Raw genomic sequence first — 18,382 nt, 5'->3', positions numbered from 1 at the left:
AGAGGAGAGCTGAGAGAAGTGTTATTGGTTGACAGAGGAGAGCTGAGAGAAGTGTTATTGGTTGACAGAGGAGAGCTGAGAGAAGTGTTATTGGTTGACAGAGGAGAGCTGAGAGAAGTGTTATTGGTTGACAGAGGAGAGCTGAGAGAAGTGTTATTGGTTGACAGAGGAGAGCTGAGAGAAGTGTTATTGGTTGACAGAGGAGAGCTGAGAGAAGTGTTATTGGTTGACAGAGTTGAGAGAAGTGTTATTGGTTGACAGAGTGTTTGACAGAGGAGAGCTGAGAGAAGTGTTATTGGTTGACAGAGTAGAGCTGAGAGAAGTGTTATTGGTTGACAGAGGAGAGCTGAGAGAAGTGTTATTGGTTGACAGAGGAGAGCTGAGAGAAGTGTTATTGGTTGACAGAGGAGAGCTGAGAGAAGTGGTTGACAGAGGAGAGTTATTGGTTGACAGAGGAGAGCTGAGAGAAGTGTTATTGGTTGACAGAGGAGAGCTGAGAGAAGTGTTATTGGTTGACAGAGGAGAGCTGAGAGAAGTGTTATTGGTTGACAGAGGAGAGCTGAGAGAAGTGTTATTGGTTGACAGAGGAGAGCTGAGAGAAGTGTTGTTGGTTGTGTTTCTACAGTATTCTGACAGAGGAGAGCTGAGAGAAGTGTTATTGGTTGACAGAGGAGAGCTGAGAGAAGTGTTATTGGTTGACAGAGGAGAGCTGAGAGAAGTGTTATTGGTTGACAGAGGAGAGCTGAGAGAAGTGTTATTGGTTGACAGAGAGAGCTGAGAGAAGTGTTATTGGTTGACAGAGAGAGCTGAGAGAAGTGTTAGTTGACAGAGGAGAGCTGAGAGAAGTGTGTATTGGTTGACAGAGGAGAGCTGAGAGAAGTGTTATTGGTTGACAGAGGAGAGCTGAGAGAAGTGTTGTTGATTGACAGAGGAGAGCTGAGAGAAGTGTTGTTGATTGACAGAGGAGAGCTGAGAGAAGTGTTATTGGTTGACAGAGGAGAGCTGAGAGAAGTGTTATTGGTTGACAGAGGAGAGCTGAGAGAAGTGTTATTGGTTGACAGAGGAGAGCTGAGAGAAGTGTTATTGGTTGACAGAGGAGAGCTGAGAGAAGTGTTATTGGTTGACAGAGGAGAGCTGAGAGAAGTGTTATTGGTTGACAGAGGAGAGCTGAGAGAAGTGTTATTGGTTGACAGAGGAGAGCTGAGAGAAGTGTTGTTGATTGACAGAGGAGAGCTGAGAGAAGTGTTATTGGTTGACAGAGGAGAGCTGAGAGAAGTGTTGTTGATTGACAGAGGAGAGCTGAGAGAAGTGTTATTGGTTGACAGAGGAGAGCTGAGAGAAGTGTTATTGGTTGACAGAGGAGAGCTGAGAGAAGTGTTATTGGTTGACAGAGAGGAGAGCTAGAGAGAAGTGTTATTGGTTGACAGAGGAGAGCTGAGAGAAGTGTTATTGGTTGACAGAGGAGAGCTGAGAGAAGTGTTATTGGTTGACAGAGGAGAGCTGAGAGAAGTGTTGTTGATTGACAGAGGAGAGCTGAGAGAAGTGTTGTTGATTGACAGAGGAGAGCTGAGAGAAGTGTTATTGGTTGACAGAGGAGAGCTGAGAGAAGTGTTGTTGGTTGTGTCTCTACACTATTCTGACAGAGTAGAGCTGCTCACCAGTGATGTCAATAGGCTCCAAGGCAAAAGCCTCCTCCTCATTGTGGACCAGAGTGGTCTGTTCCGTCTGGTCCTGCATGGCCGGCAGGGGCTCGACTGGGCCGGAGTCGGGACTGTCTGGACCCGCTGTGGGACAACAACACATCTTAACGCACACAGTAGGAGTGATGACAGCAGTAATTATCTTCTAGGTCGTTTTAATGGTGTCATGGATAAGTCAATAATAAACAAGTTTCTAGGTCGTTTTAATGGTGTCATGGATAAGTCGATAATAAACAAGTTCATAGGTCGTTTTAATGGTGTCATGGATAAGTCGATAATAACAAGCTTCTAGGTCATTTTAATGGTGAATTGTTATCGATTAACCAAACACACAAGCTTGTGATCCGGGTAGTGTTCAGTGGGGAGAAAACGTTTTGAAACAGGGAGGTACAACCTGAACTTGTCAAATGAGAACACAGGTGTTTGTTTTCTGCTGGGGAAAGTATTTGCTACGGTACGCCCTAATGAACAACACACTGACATGTTATCCCAGAAAGAGAGAAGGATCAACAGATTTTAAACGACCACATCGGTCTGGGTAATGAACGCACGTGACTGCAGGTTGTCGAAGTCGTCCTCATCGTCTCCATGGTCTGGGGGAATCACGCTCTCTGTGATGGCTGGAGGGTCGTCAAAGATACCACCCCCATCCTCCTGGGACAGTAGTTTATCCACTGGACAAACGAGACAACACACGGTTCAGGCTCCGGGACAAACCATTAAGAGGGGGGTGATAACACATTGACATCGCATCACCCTGAATTTAGAATAGTACTATATTAATCCTTCACACAAACACACAGCTTAGAGCACAGAGAGTCAACACCATGGGGCGGTATCCCAGCATTCCCCTCCCTCCCTAAAAGCACAGAACCAGTCAACACTATGGGGCGGTATCCCAGCATTCCCCCTCCCTAAGAGCACAGAAACAGTTGACACTATGGGGCGGTATCCCAGCATCCCCCTCCCTCCCTACCCAGCATTCCTCCTTCGTTGTTCTCCATGGTGTCTCCAAAGTCGTCGTACTCCAGGTGGTTGGTCTTGTCCGGCAGGTGAGCAGGCCCAGGCTCCGCCTCCAGCAGCAGATTTGAGGCTGTCGCTCCATGGATGATGTCCTCTTCAAAGCCTCCCTCTACCCTCATCATCTCACGGTCATCCATGCCAAAGTCAGCTGGGAGCGCGGGAGGGACACAGAGGGTTGTTACAATACATGGAAAGCCAAATGGCAAAGAGATGGGATGTAAGGTAATATTAAGGCAAGGTAATATTCATGAGAAGGTCTGATTCTAACTAATCTAAGTAACCTAGTTAGCATTATGAGAATGTCTCCAGCTAGGTAATCTAGTTAGCATTATGAGAATGTGTCTCCAGCTAGGTAATCTAGTTAGCATTATGAGAATAAGTCTCCAGCTAGATAATCTAGTTAGCATTATGAGAATAAGTCTCCAGCTAGGTAATCTAGTTAGCATAATGAGAATGTTTCTCCAGCTAGGTAATCTAGTTAGCATTGAGAATATGTCTCCAGCTAGGTAATCTAGTTAGCATTATGAGAATGTTTCTCCAGCTAGGTAATCGAGTTAGCATTATGAGAATATGTCTCCAGCTAGGTAATCTAGTTAGCATTATGAGAATGTGTCCAGCTAGGTAATCTAGTTAGCATTATGAGAATATGTCTCCAGCTAGGTAATCTAGTTAGCATTATGAGAATGTGTCCAGCTAGGTAATCTAGTTAGCATAATGAGAATGTTTCTCCAGCTAGGTAATCTAGTTAGCATTATGAGAATGTCTGACTTAGTGAACCAGTTTGAACCAGTTTGGTTTTTACAGGGGAAATACAATGTTGTGTATTATGAACATGACTTGCTGTTGCATATTCAGCAGCGACCCAAAAACCCAGGTAAAGAGATTCTCAGGTACTCTGTATACTTTGCAGCCAGTAGTTCTGAAAGTAGCACACGAGCCAAAAGCGGCCCACAGAAATTTGCATAATACATCACGTGGTCCTTCTGTAGCTCAGTTGGTAGAGCATGGCGCTTGTAACGCCAGGGTAGTGGGTTCGATTCCCGGGACCACCCATACGTAGAATGTATGCACACATGACTGTAAGTCGCTTTGGATAAAAGCGTCTGCTAAATGGCATATTATTATTATAACAAATGTGCTGATATGTGCACAACGTCGTTGCCCTCTCTCTCTCTCTCTCTCTCTCTCTGCTGTGTCCACTGGGCCGTTGAGCCCGCCCTAGATAACGCTGGGCAGGCCTCTGGCTAGCTGTCACTCAAATGGGCGGAGCTGAAGCTCATTGGCTAGAACTAAAATTGCTAGAGGGCTGGCCCACGTGGGGGGGGAAAGGTTGGATAAATTTGGCATGGCAAAGTTAAAATAAAAAATAATTTCCTTTGAAACTAGGGATTTCACAGCTAATTGAGGTATATGAGTAATTCTGCTCATAGATTATGCAAATGGGAGGAGCTGAAGCTCATTGGCTAGAACTGAAATTGCTTGGTGGCTGACCGGCCCACGCGGGGGAGATGTAAACTCCACATTGACAACAAGCCAAAAGCAGGAGTTGAAATAAATACACACACTTTCTTGGTCGCCAAAAAATATACCGGAGCACGTCGAACAAAAGCCAGGAATATTGACAGACAGCTCCTTACCAAAGTCATTGTCCTGCATGAGGCTGAGGTTGCCCACCTCCTCCCTCATGGTGATCTCCTCCACTCTGCTCTGGTTCAGGGTGAACTGCTGGGCGACGTCTATGTCGCTGTGGAAACAACCGTCAACGTTTCAACTCAGTTCGTTATAGCGCTGCATAATCGGACGTTTCTTATGTCAGATAGCAGAGTACAATCTGTATTTGGTCAGGAAGGGACGGGGTCTCCTAAAATTAGGAGAATACTCGTTTCGTGATTTGCATCCTCATTAGTTGCCTGTTACAATTAGCAACAGTCCTCTTCCTGGGAGGCTTGTGTCAGGTTGTATTGGGAGGGAACTTCCTCCACAGACACTAATATATATCTCTATATGTCTATCTCTATCTCTATATCTATATATATATATGACTTACTCAAGGTCAGGTAAGGGTTGGTCAAAGTCGTGGAAATCCTCCGGCAGGGTGATAGCGTTGTAGGCAGCCTCTCTGTTCTCCTCTGGCAGATCCACCACACCTGGAGGGCAGCCAGACAGAGTGGTGACTAAATAAACAACCATCACTAAGACTAGGATCACCAGGCGCTCAAACTCCTGATCTCTTCAAGTTTAGTCCTAGTCACGTACCTGGTCTGAAAGCCACGTTGATTAACCTTATTCCTAGTCACATAACACCCTAGTCACATACCTGGTCTGAAAGCCACGTTGATTAACCTTATTCCTAGTCACATAACACCCTAGCTACATACCTGGTCTGAAAGCCACGTTGATTAACCTTATTCCTAGTCACATAAGACCCTAGCTACATACCTGGTCTGAAAGCCACGTTGATTAACCTTATTCCTAGTCACATAACACCCTAGCTACATACCTGGTCTGAAAGCCACGTTGATTAACCTTATTCCTAGTCACATAACACCCTAGCTACATACCTGGTCTGAAAGCCACGTTGATTAACCTTATTCCTAGTCACATAACACCCTAGCTACATACCTGGTCTGAAAGCCACGTTGATTAACCTTATTCCTAGTCACATAACACCCTAGCTACATACCTGGTCTGAAAGCCACGTTGATTAACCTTATTCCTAGTCACATAACACCCTAGCTACATACCTGGTCTGAAAGCCACGTTGATTAACCTTATTCCTAGTCACATAACACCCGAGCTACATACCTGGATTGAAAGCCACCTTGATTAAGTTTATTTCCTAGTCCCATAATAGCCAAGCTACGTACCTGGTCTGAAAGCCACGTTGATTAAGTTTATTCCTAGTCCCATAATAAGAGCCAAGCTACATACCTGGTCTGAAAGCCACCTTATTCCTAGTCACATTAGCTACATACCTGGTTGAAAGTTTATTTCCTAGTCACATAACAAGAGCCAAGCTAGTTTATTCCTAGTTCCTAGCTATACCTGGTCTGAAAGGTCTGAAAGCCACCTTGATTAAGTTTATTTCCTAGTCCCATAATAAGAGCCAAGCTACATACCTGGTCTGAAAGCCACCTTGATTAAGTTTATTTCCTAGTCCCATAATAAGAGCCAAGCTACGTACCTGGTCTGAAAGCCATCTTGATTAAGTTTATTTCCTAGTCCCATAATAAGAGCCAAGCTACGCACCTGGTCTGAAAGCCATCTTGATTAAGTTTATTTCCTAGTCCCATAATAAGAGCCAAGCTACATACCTGGTCTGAAAGCCATCTTGATTAAGTTTATTTCCTAGTCCCATAATAAGAGCCAAGCTACATACCTGGTCTGAAAGCCACCTTGATTAAGTTTATTTCCTAGTCCCATAATAAGAGCCAAGCTACATACCTGGTCTGAAAGCCATCTTGATTAAGTTTATTTCCTAGTCCCATAATAAGAGCCAAGCTACATACCTGGATTGAAAGCCACCTTGATTAAGTTTATTTCCTAGTCCCATAATAAGAGCCAAGCTACATACCTGGTCTGAAAGCCACCTTGATTAAGTTTATTTCCTAGTCCCATAATAAAAAAGCCAAGCTACGCACCTGGTCTGAAAGCCATCTTGATCTTGATGAAGGCTTCATTACAGTCAGCCAGGAGGTACTTGGCCTTCCTGTTGTAGATCCTCACCACACCGAGCAGGAGGTGACCAGAGGTCCTCAGTGCCATCTTCACCTAGGGGGAGGAGACAGAACCATGGGTGTATTCAGTGTGGTGAAATGTTCTGAACGCTGTTGAAACAGAATGAAGAGAGACGATACGATTCCCTATTCTATCTGACAATCATTTCTGGTCTACAAAATAGACTTCTAGTTTGAACGTTGCGTAACGATGTTCTGCCCTCCTGAACAGGTCCCATAGATCACATTACATCATCATCATCGGCTGAAGAACAGTCAACCGCAAGCATCACCCAGTAGCTGTGGTCACTACCAAGGTATGTTACTCGATGTGGGTAACATGCATGCAGTCTCAGTCAATCGGCCTGGTTCTAATCTGGTCACTACCTAGTTCCATCATTAGACCCATGTCTACTTCTTCCACACGTAGATCTGAAACTATTGGATTGGTCAATGCGGAAATAAGGTTAGCCAATGGGATGTCTAATGAACAGCCAAGGGATGAGACTGACTTCTCAGACTGGGTCTTCATTGTGTAAGGTCCATTCAACAGAGACATGAATCATGATATCGGCTCGCCAGGTCTCCCTTACCTTGGGGCAGATAATGCTCTCCACACTGCTCTCTAGGTTACATTCAAACACATGAGCCTTGGTCAGCTTCTTGTCCCAGTGGGCCGCTAGCCAGATCTTGGCCAGGGGCCCACGTTTGGACAGGACAAAATGGGCGTAGAACATTGCCCCGGTTGGTTGCTAGCTCTTGAAGAACCGGGGGTAAGAGCACCTGGAATAGAGAAAGACGTATTTGAAAGCTTTATTAAGATGGAATGTGAAATAGCAACTTTATCAAAATGTTTAGGTAGCTAAGCTTTTGTGAAGAAAATTCTACATGCAAAATGCTACATATTCTCTCTAATTCTCTCTTTCTTTCTCTCTCTCTCTCGGAGGACCTGAGCCCAAGGACCGTGCCCCAGGACTACCTGACATGATGACTCCTTGCTGTCCCCAGTCCACCTGGCCATGCTGCTGCTCCAGTTTCAACTGTTCTGCCTTGTTATTATTCGACCATGCTGGTCATTTATGAACATTTGAACATCTTGGCCATGTTCTGTTATAATCTCCACCCTGCACAGCCAGAAGAGGACTGGCCATCCCACATAGCCTGGTTCCTCTTCCTAGGTTTTGGCCTTTCTAGGGAGTTTTTCCTAGCCACCGTGCTTCTACACCTGCATTGTTTGCTGTTTGGGGTTTTAGGCTGGGTTTCTGTACAGCACTTTGAGATATCAGCTGATGTAGGAAGGGCTTTATAAATACATTTGATTGATTGAAAATAGGCGGTAGATGTAGCTAATATCAACAAATGAAATGTGTAGTTTTGGATTGAAGATCAGACTCATTCACGACTCTTTTGGCTTTTTGGATGATAGGAGACCAATAATCAGAAATATCTGCCTTGCAATCTAATAAATAACTTAAGCTAGATAATTATTGTACTGGTTGAAACGGGATTTATATAGTTAGCAGCTCATGTTCAAGTACTGGTGGACTTGCGAGTTAAAAGTTGTCCGAAACCAAAAAAATCTACTACTTGGGGCTTTGACTGAAACATGGCTAGGCTAACATGCTAACATGCTAGCTCACGTTAACCGTTCAGTTAGCAAGAGAGCTAGCTTGAAATCCTTAGCAACAATTTCGGAAAATATATCAAAGTAAACCAAATAAGAAGAGAAGCATGATAAATGCATAATCATAATTGTGGGATGCATCATTTCACGCTAATTAGCGACGGTGCTGAGCGTGCGTGCATTAACTACAAACACTTTTTCCCCCCGGTAGCGGTTAGCAGGCGCGCTAGTTGGTAGGAGGGCCCCGGTACAGAAAGCAACGGAGTGCAAACGCTAATTTCTCATCACAAAACTCATAAATCTTTTTTTTTTTTTTTCTTTCCATAAAGTAAAATATATTTAACTTACCGATTGTACCCCCCTCTTTTCAAAAATAAATATCAATGATTATGCAATTACTCCCAGCGATTGTCTCTTCCTGTTGTACTCATGAAAAGAGTCAAGATGGCGCCAGTAGACTTCCTCCCGCTCAGTGTCCTTTTAAAAATCAGCAGGATGTTTTACAGCCCGAAACATGGCGAAGGAGGAGTCTGCTCGTGTTGACAACCAGCTGCAAATGGCAAATGCATTGACCAATGATAGCGGGCGAGATTGTTTAAATTCGATTATTGCAAAAATAAAATAAAATATGCAATCTGATTCATTCAAGTGTGTTTGTTGTGTACGATGAACCAGACCACCTGTAGGGAGGGAGTTTGGGGCAGATAACCTGATAAACCAGACCACCTGTAGGGAGGGAGTTTGGTGCAGATAACCTGATGAACCAGACCACCTGTAGGGAGGGAGTTTGGGGCAGATAACCTGATGAAACAGACCACCTGTAGGGAGGGAGTTTGGGGCAGATAACCTGATGAAACAGACCACCTGTAGGGAGGGAGTTTGGGGCAGATAACCTGATGAAACAGACCACCTGTAGGGAGGGAGTTTGGGGCAGATAACCTGATAAACCAGACCATCTGTAGGGAGGGAGTTTGGTGCAGATAACCTGATGAACCAGACCATCTATCTGGAGGGAGTTTGGGGCAGATAACCTGATGAAACAGACCATCTGTCTGGAGGGAGTTTGGTGCAGATAACCTGATGAAACAGACCACCTGTCTAGGGAGGGAGTTTGGGGCAGATAACCTGATAAACCAGACCACCTGTAGGGAGGGAGGGAGTTTGGTGCAGATAACCTGATGAAACAGACCACCTGTAGGGAGGGAGTTTGGGGCAGATAACCTGATCACTGCAGTTTATATAACAGACCACCTCTAAAACTGGAGTTTGTTCAGATTCTGAAACTTGGAACCATTTCATCTGGTGGAGTTTGTCTTGTTAGTAGAGTTACCTGATGGAAGACCTAGTCTGGAGGGAGTTTGGACATACAGATAACCTGATGAAACAGACCACCTATTCTAGGGTGGAGGAGTTTGGTTCAGATAACCTGATGAAACAGACCATACTATCTGGAGGGAGTTTGGTGCAGATAACCTGATGAAACAGACCATCTACTCTGGAGGGAGTTTGGGGCAGATAACCTGATAAACCAGACTGTGGAGGGCTTCACCTATACTACTGTGGGAGGGATTCCCTATTCTACTGTGGGTCAGACCCTATACTACTGTGGTCAGATAGCTTCCCTATTCTACTGTGGGTCAGGGCAGATATTCTGATGTGGTCAGGGCTTCCTATTCTACTGTGGTCAGGGCTTCCCTATACTACTGTGGTCAGGGCTTCCCTATTCTACTGTGGTCAGGGCTTCCCATTCTACTGTGGTCAGGGCTTCCCTTGTCTTGTGGTCAGCTTCCCTATTCTACCATCAGGGCTTCCCTTTATATACTAGTCTTTGTATTGGACATACAGTTTAACATCCTCTGTGGTCAGGGCTTCCCTATTCTACTGTGGGTCAGGGCTTCCCTATTCTACTGTGGTCAGGGCTTCCCTATTCTACTGTGGTCAGGGCTTTACTACTGTGGTCAGGGCTTCCCTAGTCTACTACTTTGTATTGGACATACAGTTTAACATCCTCTGTGGCCAGGGCTTCCCTATTCTACTGTGGTCAGGGCTTCCCTATTCTACTGTGGTCAGGGCTTCCCTATTCTACTGTGGTCAGGGCTTCCCTATACTACTGTGGTCAGGGCTTCCCTATTCTACTGTGGTCAGGGCTTCCCTATTCTACTGTGGTCAGGGCTTCCCTATTCTACTGTGGGTCAGGGCTTCCCTATACTACTGTGGGTCAGGGCTTCCCTATTCCCTACTACTGTGGTCAGGGCTTCCCTATTCTACTGTGGTCAGGGCTTCCCTATTCTACTGTGGTCAGGGCTTCCCTATTCTACTGTGGTCAGGGCTTCCCTATTCTACTGTGGTCAGGGCTTCCCTATTCTACTGTGGTCAGGGCTTCCCTATTCTACTGTGGTCAGGGCTTCCCTATTCTACTGTGGTCAGGGCTTCCTATTCTATTCTACTGTGGTCAGGGCTTCCCTATTCTACTGTGGTCAGGGCTTCCCTATTCTACTGTGGGTCAGGGCTTCCCTATTCTACTGTGGTCAGGGCTTCCCTATTCTACTGTGGTCAGGGCTTCCCTATACTACTGTGGTCAGGGCTTCCCTATTCTACTGTGGTCAGGGCTTCCCTATTCTACTGTGGTCAGGGCTTCCCTATTCTACTGTGGGTCAGGGCTTCCCTATTCTACTGTGGTCAGGGCTTCCCTATTCTACTGTGGTCAGGGCTTCCCTATTCTACTGTGGTCAGGGCTTCCCTATTCTACTGTGGTCAGGGCTTCCCTATTCTACTGTGGTCAGGGCTTCCCTATTGACATACTACTGTGGTCAGGGCTTCCCTATTCTACTGTGGTCAGGGCTTCCCTATTCTACTGTGGTCAGGGCTTCCCTATTCTACTGTCGGTCAGGGCTTCCCTATTCTACTGTGGTCAGGGCTTCCCTATTCTACTGTGGTCAGAGCTTCCCTATTCTACTGTGGTCAGGGCTTCCCTATTCTACTGTGGTCAGGGCTTCCCTATTCTACTGTGGTCAGAGCTTCCCTATTCTACTGTGGTCAGGGCTTCCCTATACTACTGTGGGTCAGGGCTTCCCTATACTACTGTGGGTCAGGGCTTCCCTATTCTACTGTGGTCAGAGCTTCCCTATTCTACTGTGGTCAGGGCTTCCCTATGCTACTGTGGGTCAGGGCTTCCCTATTCTACTGTGGGTCAGGGCTTCCCTATGCTACTGTGGGTCAGGGCTTCCCTATTCTACTGTGGGTCAGGGCTTCCCTATTCTACTGTGGTCAGGGCTTCCCTATTCTACTGTGGGTCAGGGCTTCCCTATTCTACTGTGGGTCAGGGCTTCCCTATTCTACTGTGGTCAGGGCTTCCCTATTCTACTGTGGGTCAGGGCTTCCCTATTCTACTGTGGGTCAGGGCTTCCCTATTCTACTGTGGGTCAGGGCTTCCCTATTCTACTGTGGGTCAGGGCTTCCCTATTCTACTGTGGGTCAGGGCTTCCCTATTCTACTGTGGGTCAGGGCTTCCCTATTCTACTGTGGGTCAGGGCTTCCCTATTCTACTGTGGGTCAGGGCTTCCCTATTCTACTGTGGGTCAGGGCTTCCCTATTCTACTGTGGGTCAGGGCTTCCCTATTCTACTGTGGGTCAGGGCTTCCCTATTCTACTGTGGGTCAGGGCTTCCCTATTCTACTGTGGGTCAGGGCTTCCCTATTCTACTGTGGGTCAGGGCTTCCCTATTCTACTGTGGGTCAGGGCTTCCCTATTCTACTGTGGGTCAGGGCTTCCCTATTCTACTGTGGGTCAGGGCTTCCCTATTCTACTGTGGGTCAGGGCTTCCCTATTCTATTGTGGTCAGGGCTTCTCTATTCTCCTCTGCATATAGTCTTGCCAAGAGACTCACTAATGAGCGAGAGTGAAACAAACCCAATTTTTTCTTTTGCAAATATTCAGAGATGTCTCCCGCTTTCCTTAATCCCATGATGCATATTGCTAATAGCTTCCTAATCCGTTTAATCTTAATATATTCAATGAAGATCCGAACCCAGTGGAGTTGTCAACTCTCCAGACAGTGGGATACCTTCCTGGAGCTTCTGGTCTGTCATCCTGCAGAGACTGGCCCACAGCCATTTAAATCCCCCCACTGCATGTTGGGTAGTCTGCTCTGGAGCGGATCTATTAAAGGATGTCATTGCAGTAGCTGGCCCACGGCCATTTAACTGTCATCCTGCAGTAGCTGGCCCACATCCATTTATCTGTCATCCTGCAGTAGCTGGCCCACAGCCATTTATCTGTCATCCTGCAGTAGCTGGCCCACATCCATTTAACTGTCATCCTGCAGTAGCTGGCCCACATCTATTAAACTGTCATCCTGCAGTAGCTGGCCCACGGCCATTTATCTGTCATCCTGCAGTAGCTGGCCCACATCCATTAAACTGTCATCCTGCAGTAGCTGGCCCACATCCATTAATCTGTCATCCTGCAGTAGCTGCCCACAGCCATTTAACTGTCATCCTGCAGTAGCTGGCCCACATCTATTAAACTGTCATCCTGCAGTAGCTGGCCCACAGCCATTTAACTGTCATCCTGCAGTAGCTGGCCCACATCTATTAAACTGTCATCCTGCAGTAGCTGGCCCACGGCCATTTATCTGTCATCCTGCAGTAGCTGGCCCACATCCATTAAACTGTCATCTTGCAGTAGCTGGCCCACATCCATTAATCTGTCATCCTGCAGTAGCTGCCCCACGGCCATTTAACTGTCATCCTGCAGTAGCTGGCCCACATCCATTGAACTGTCATCCTGCAGTAGCTGGCCCACGGCCATTTAACTGTCATCCTGCAGTAGCTGGCCCACATCCATTAAACTGTCATCCTGCAGTAGCTGGCCCACGGCCATTTAACTGTCATCTTGCAGTAGCTGGCCCACAGCCATTTAACTGTCATCCTGCAGTAGCTGGCCCACATCCATTTAACTGTCATCCTGCAGTAGCTGGCCCAGATCCATTAAACTGTCATCCTGCAGTAGCTGGCCCACATCCATTTATCTGTCATCCTGCAGTAGCTGGCCCACAGCCATTTAACTGTCATCCTGCAGTAGCTGGCCCAGATCCATTAAACTGTCATCCTGCAGTAGCTGGCCCACATCCATTGATAGTTTCAACTGTTCTGCCTTATTATTATTCGACCATGCTGGTCATTTATGAACATTTGAACATCTTGGCCATGTTCTGTTATAATCTCCACCCGGCACAGCCAGAAGAGGACTGGCCACCCCACATAGCCTGGTTCCTCTCTAGGTTTCTTCCTAGGTTTTGGCCTTTCTAGGGAGTTTTTCCTAGCCACCGTGCTTCTACACCTGCATTGCTTGCTGTTTGGGGTTTTAGGCTGGGTTTCTGTACAGCACTTTGAGATATCAGCTGATGTACGAAGGGCTTTATAAATACATTTGATTTGAACAGGAAGGAAACGTGACAACAAATGTATCAAATATTTGTTTATTTCTTTTATAAAATCACTTTACAAAATGTTGATGTTTCTATTGGAATGTTAATCTCTATAAAATGATGTCTGTAAATGACCAGGGTGGAGGAAGAGAACAGGCAGGAAGAAAAGTGTCTGAATTAGCCTGGTCCCAGATCAGTTTGTGCTGCGCTACAATGATCATAACAGGAGTTGGCAAGACACTACAAACAGATCTGGGACCAGACTGTGACTGAACCGACAAGAGGCTCCCGTAATGTTCCTACGAAACACAGGCAGGAATCTGTCTGTTACAGATCAGACGGAGTCCATGTGTTTAGACATTAAGGTCACCTAAACACCAGCTACTCTACCAGTCAGTGTCACTGGGGACACAAGAGAGATCTTCACTAAAATGAGAACTCCTCTGTTAATTAAAGGCAACAATACAATCATTCTGAAGTGGCTTTTCTTTAAAAAGGCACAATCATTTCATCCTAGAACAGCAACAGGGGAATCAGAGGCTTGCATCCCAAATGTCACCCGGTTCCCTTTATAGTGCACTACCTTTGAACAGGGCCCATAGGGAATAGGGCCCATAGGGAATAGGGCCCATACGGAATAGGGTCCATAGGGAATAGGGTACCATTTGAACAGGGCCCATAGGGAATAGGGCCCATAGGGAATAGGGTACCATTTGAATAGGGCCCATAGGGAATAGGGTACCATTTGAACAGGGCCCATAGGGAATAGGGGGCTATTTGAACAGGGCCCATAGGGAATAGGGCCCATAGGGTATAGGGTACCATTTGAATAGGGCCCATAGGGAATAGGGTACCATTTGAACAGGGCCCATAGGGAATAGGGGGCCATTTGACCAGGGCCCATAGGGAATAGGGCCCATAGGGAATAGGGCCCATAGGGAATAGGGTGCCATTTGACCAGGGCCCATAGGGAATAGGGCCCATAGGGAATAGGGTGCCATTTGACCAGGGCCCATAGGGAATAGGGGGCCATTTGACCAGGGCCCATAGGGAATAGGGCCCATAGGGAATAGGGGGCCATTTGACCAGGGCCCATAGGGAATAGGGGGCCATTTGACCAGGGCCCATAGGGAATAGGGGCCATTTGACCAGGGCCCATAGGGAATAGGGTGCCATTTGACCAGGGCCCATAGGGAATAGGGGGCCATTTGACCAGGGCCCATAGGGAATAGGGTACCATTTGACCAGGGCCCATAGGGAATAGGGCCCATAGGGAATAGGGCCCATTGGGAATAGGGTGCCATTTGACCAGGGCCCATAGGGAATAGGGCCCATAGGGAATAGGGTCCCATTTGACCAGGGCCCATAGGGAATAGGGGGCCATTTGACCAGGGCCCATAGGGAATAGGGAATAGGGGGCCATTTGACCAGGGCCCATAGGGAATAGGGGGCCATTTGATCAGGCCCATAGGGAATATGGGCCATTTGATCAGGGCCCATAGGGAATAGGGGCCATTTGACCAGGGTCCATAGGGAATAGGGGGCCATTTGACCAGGGCCCATAGGGAATAGGGGGCCATTTGATCAGGGCCCATAGGGAATAGGGTGCCATTTGACCAGGGCCCATAGGGAATAGTGTGCCATTTGACCAGGGCCCATAGGGAATAGTGTGCCATTTGACCAGGGCCCATAGGGAATAGTGTGCCATTTGACCAGGGCCCATAGGGAATAGGGGGCCATTTGATCACGGCCCACAGGGAATAGGGTGACATTTGGGACACATCCCAGAATGAGAACAGGATCAGAGAGAGATTAGATTTCAGCTCAAACACATATTGCACCATGAGAATTAACACAGTCACACTACACAGTCACACTACACACAGTCACACCACACACAGTCACACCACACACAGTCACACTACACAGTCACACTACACAGTCACACCACACAGTCACACCACACACAGTCACACCACACAGTCACACCACACACAGTCACACCACACACAGTCACACCACACACAGTCACACCACACAGTCACACCTCACACAGTCACACCTCACACAGTCACACCTCACACAGTCACACCACACACAGTCACACCTCACACAGTCACACTCACACAGTCACACCTCACACAGTCACACAGTCACACCTCACACAGTCACACACTCACACAGTCACACAGTCACACTACACACAGTCACACCACACAGTCACACCACACACAGTCACACTACACACAGTCACACTACACACAGTCACACCACACACAGTCACACCACACACAGTCACACCTCACACAGTCACACCTCACACAGTCACACCACACACAGTCACACCACCACACAGTCACACAGTCACACACACAGTCACACCTCACACAGTCACACCTCACACAGTCACACACCACACACAGTCACACCTCACACAGTCATACCTCACACAGTCACACCACACACAGTCATACCTCACACAGTCACACACTCACACAGTCACAGTCACACACACAGTCACACCTCACACAGTCACACCTCACACAGTCACACACCACAGTCACACACACACAGTCACACCACCACACAGTCACACATTCACAGTCACACACACACAGTCACACTACACAGTCACACACAGTCACACCATCACACAGTCCCTCACACAGTCACACAGTCTCACACACAGTCACACAGCCCTCACCACAGTCACACACCACAGTCACAGTCACACAGTCACACCAGTCACACAGTCACACCACAGTCACAGTCACACCTCACACAGTCACAGCCCTCACCAGTCACAGTCACACAGTCTCACCTCACACAGTCACACTACACAGTCACACCTCACACAGTCATACACACAGTCACACACCACAGTCACACTACACAGAGTCACACCAGTCACACAGTCACACCTCACACAGTCATCACCTACAGTCACACAGTCATACCTCACACAGTCACACACACACAGTCACACCTACAGTCACAGTCAGCACCTCACCTACAGTCACAGCCCACACCACAGTCACACACCACAGTCACAGTCACACAGTCACACCACACACAGTCACACCTCACCACAGTCACACAGCCCTCACATCACAGTCACACAGCCCTCACCACAGTCACACAGCCCTTATCACAGTCACACACACACAGTCACACTCACACAGTCACACACAGTCACACAGTCACACCACACTACAGTCACACAGCCCTCACATGGAAGGGGGACTTTTCATATCAAAACAGTCACACTACACAGTCACATCATTGAACAGTCATACATTGAACAGTTCACACCAATAAGTCACAATTAACATACAGTCACACCATAATATTCAATAACATCATAGTCACACCACACACAGTCACACAACACACAGTCACAATAAACACAGTCATCCCTCTCTGGGTCAGTCAGGACTACACAGTCACACCATCACTCTGGTCAGTCATACCTCACACAGTCATCACACCTGGGTCAGTCACATAAAGTCACACCATCTGACTCTGGGTCACAGATAACAGTCACCTCATCACTCAGTCATAGATACACAGTCACACCATCTGACTCAGTCATAGATAAAGTCACACACTCACAGTCACAGATACAGTCATCTGACTCTGGGTCACAGTCACACCTCATCTGACTCAGTCATAGATCACACAGTCATCACACTCACAGTCAGTAGATAACAGTCACACCATCTGACTCAGTCAGATACAGTCATCTGACTCAGTCAGTACACCACAGTCACACTGACTCAGTCACACCACACACAGTCACCTCATCTGACACAGTCATACCTCACACAGTCACACACCACTGGGTCACAGATACAGACACCATCTGCAGTTATTCTGCTGTCACACCATCACAGTCACAGATAACAGTCACACACCATATAATCACACAGCCCTCACCTACAGTAGATCACACAGCTCTCACCTACAGTCACACAGCCTTCACCTGGGTCAGTAGATCACACAGCCTCCTCACTCTGGTCATACAGCCCTCACCTAGTCACACAGCCCTCACCTAGTCACACAGCCCTCACCTACAGTCACACAGCCCTCACCTGGGTCAGTCACACAGCCCTCATCTACAGTCACACAGCCCATCACCTACAGTCACACAGCCCATCTGATCTACAGTCATACAGCCCTCACCTACAGCCACACAGCCTCATCACCTACAGTCACACAGCCCTCACCTACAGTCACACAGCCTCATCACCTGGGTCAGTCACACAGCCCATCACCTACAGTAGATACAGCCCATCACCTGGGTCAGTCACACAGCTCTCACCTACAGTCACACAGCTCTCACCTACAGTCATAAAGCCCATTATCTACAGTCACACAGCCCTCATCTACAGTCACACAGCCCTTAGTCTACAGTCACACAGCCCTCACCTACAGCACACAGTCATAACTCACCTACAGCCACACAGCCCCTCACCTACAGTCACACAGCCCTCACCTACAGTCACACAGCCCTCAATGGAAGGGGGACTTTTCTCTTATCAAAACAAGGGAACATTCTAGGGATGTGAAATCATTGAACATTAAAACATTGAACTGTTGGACACAATAAGATAAATTAATAATATATGAATAATAATATTAATAATGAATCTATATAGATGTGCACACCGCTCCCTCAGATCAGACAAGTACCTGTTCAAATAAAGACTAGCCATGTCCCTGCTCTGGGTCAGTAGATAAAGGACCTCATCTGACTCTGGGTCAGTAGATAAAGGAGACCATCTGACTCTGGGTCAGTAGATAAAGGGCCTCATCTGACTCTGGGTCAGTAGATAAAGGACCTCATCTGACTCTGGGTCAGTAGATCAGGGTCTCATCTGACTCTGGGTCA

At 47.2% G+C, this 18,382-nt stretch overlaps 1 protein-coding gene across 1 annotated transcript; it reads right to left on the bottom strand.

Annotated features, from left to right (window-relative positions):
- Nucleotides 1-1,611: 1,611 nt before the first annotated feature.
- LOC124027452 (double-strand-break repair protein rad21 homolog A-like) lies at nucleotides 1,612-8,595 on the bottom strand. The gene is made up of 8 exons (XM_046339876.1): nucleotides 8,412-8,595; nucleotides 7,033-7,222; nucleotides 6,365-6,494; nucleotides 4,771-4,870; nucleotides 4,361-4,467; nucleotides 2,677-2,871; nucleotides 2,252-2,374; nucleotides 1,612-1,784 (listed from the first exon to the last, which is right to left on the bottom strand). The coding sequence occupies exons 2-8, from the start codon at nucleotides 7,174-7,176 to the stop codon at nucleotides 1,627-1,629; spliced, it is 957 nt and encodes a 318-aa protein (XP_046195832.1). The 5' UTR covers nucleotides 7,177-7,222; nucleotides 8,412-8,595; the 3' UTR covers nucleotides 1,612-1,626.
- Between the last annotated feature and the right edge of the window lie 9,787 nt (nucleotides 8,596-18,382).

Source organism: Oncorhynchus gorbuscha, unplaced genomic scaffold, assembly GCF_021184085.1.
Source record: "Oncorhynchus gorbuscha isolate QuinsamMale2020 ecotype Even-year unplaced genomic scaffold, OgorEven_v1.0 Un_scaffold_3243, whole genome shotgun sequence".
Classification (NCBI taxonomy): Eukaryota; Metazoa; Chordata; class Actinopteri; order Salmoniformes; family Salmonidae; genus Oncorhynchus; species Oncorhynchus gorbuscha.
Note: the sequence above shows the minus strand (reverse complement) of the source record. Positions and strands in the feature narration are given on the sequence as shown.

Bases quoted from the DNA above. Each gene is read 5' to 3' on its own strand.
- LOC124027452 (XM_046339876.1), bottom strand. From the start codon at position 7,176: ATGTTCTACGCCCATTTTGTCCTGTCCAAACGTGGGCCCCTGGCCAAG. The intron at 4,871-6,364 runs GTGCGTAGCTTG...GCTGCCCTCCAG, and splicing joins CAAGATGGCTTTCAGACCAG to GTGTGGTGGATCTGCCAGAG. The intron at 2,872-4,360 runs GTAAGGAGCTGT...CCGCGCTCCCAG, and splicing joins CATGCAGGACAATGACTTTG to CTGACTTTGGCATGGATGAC.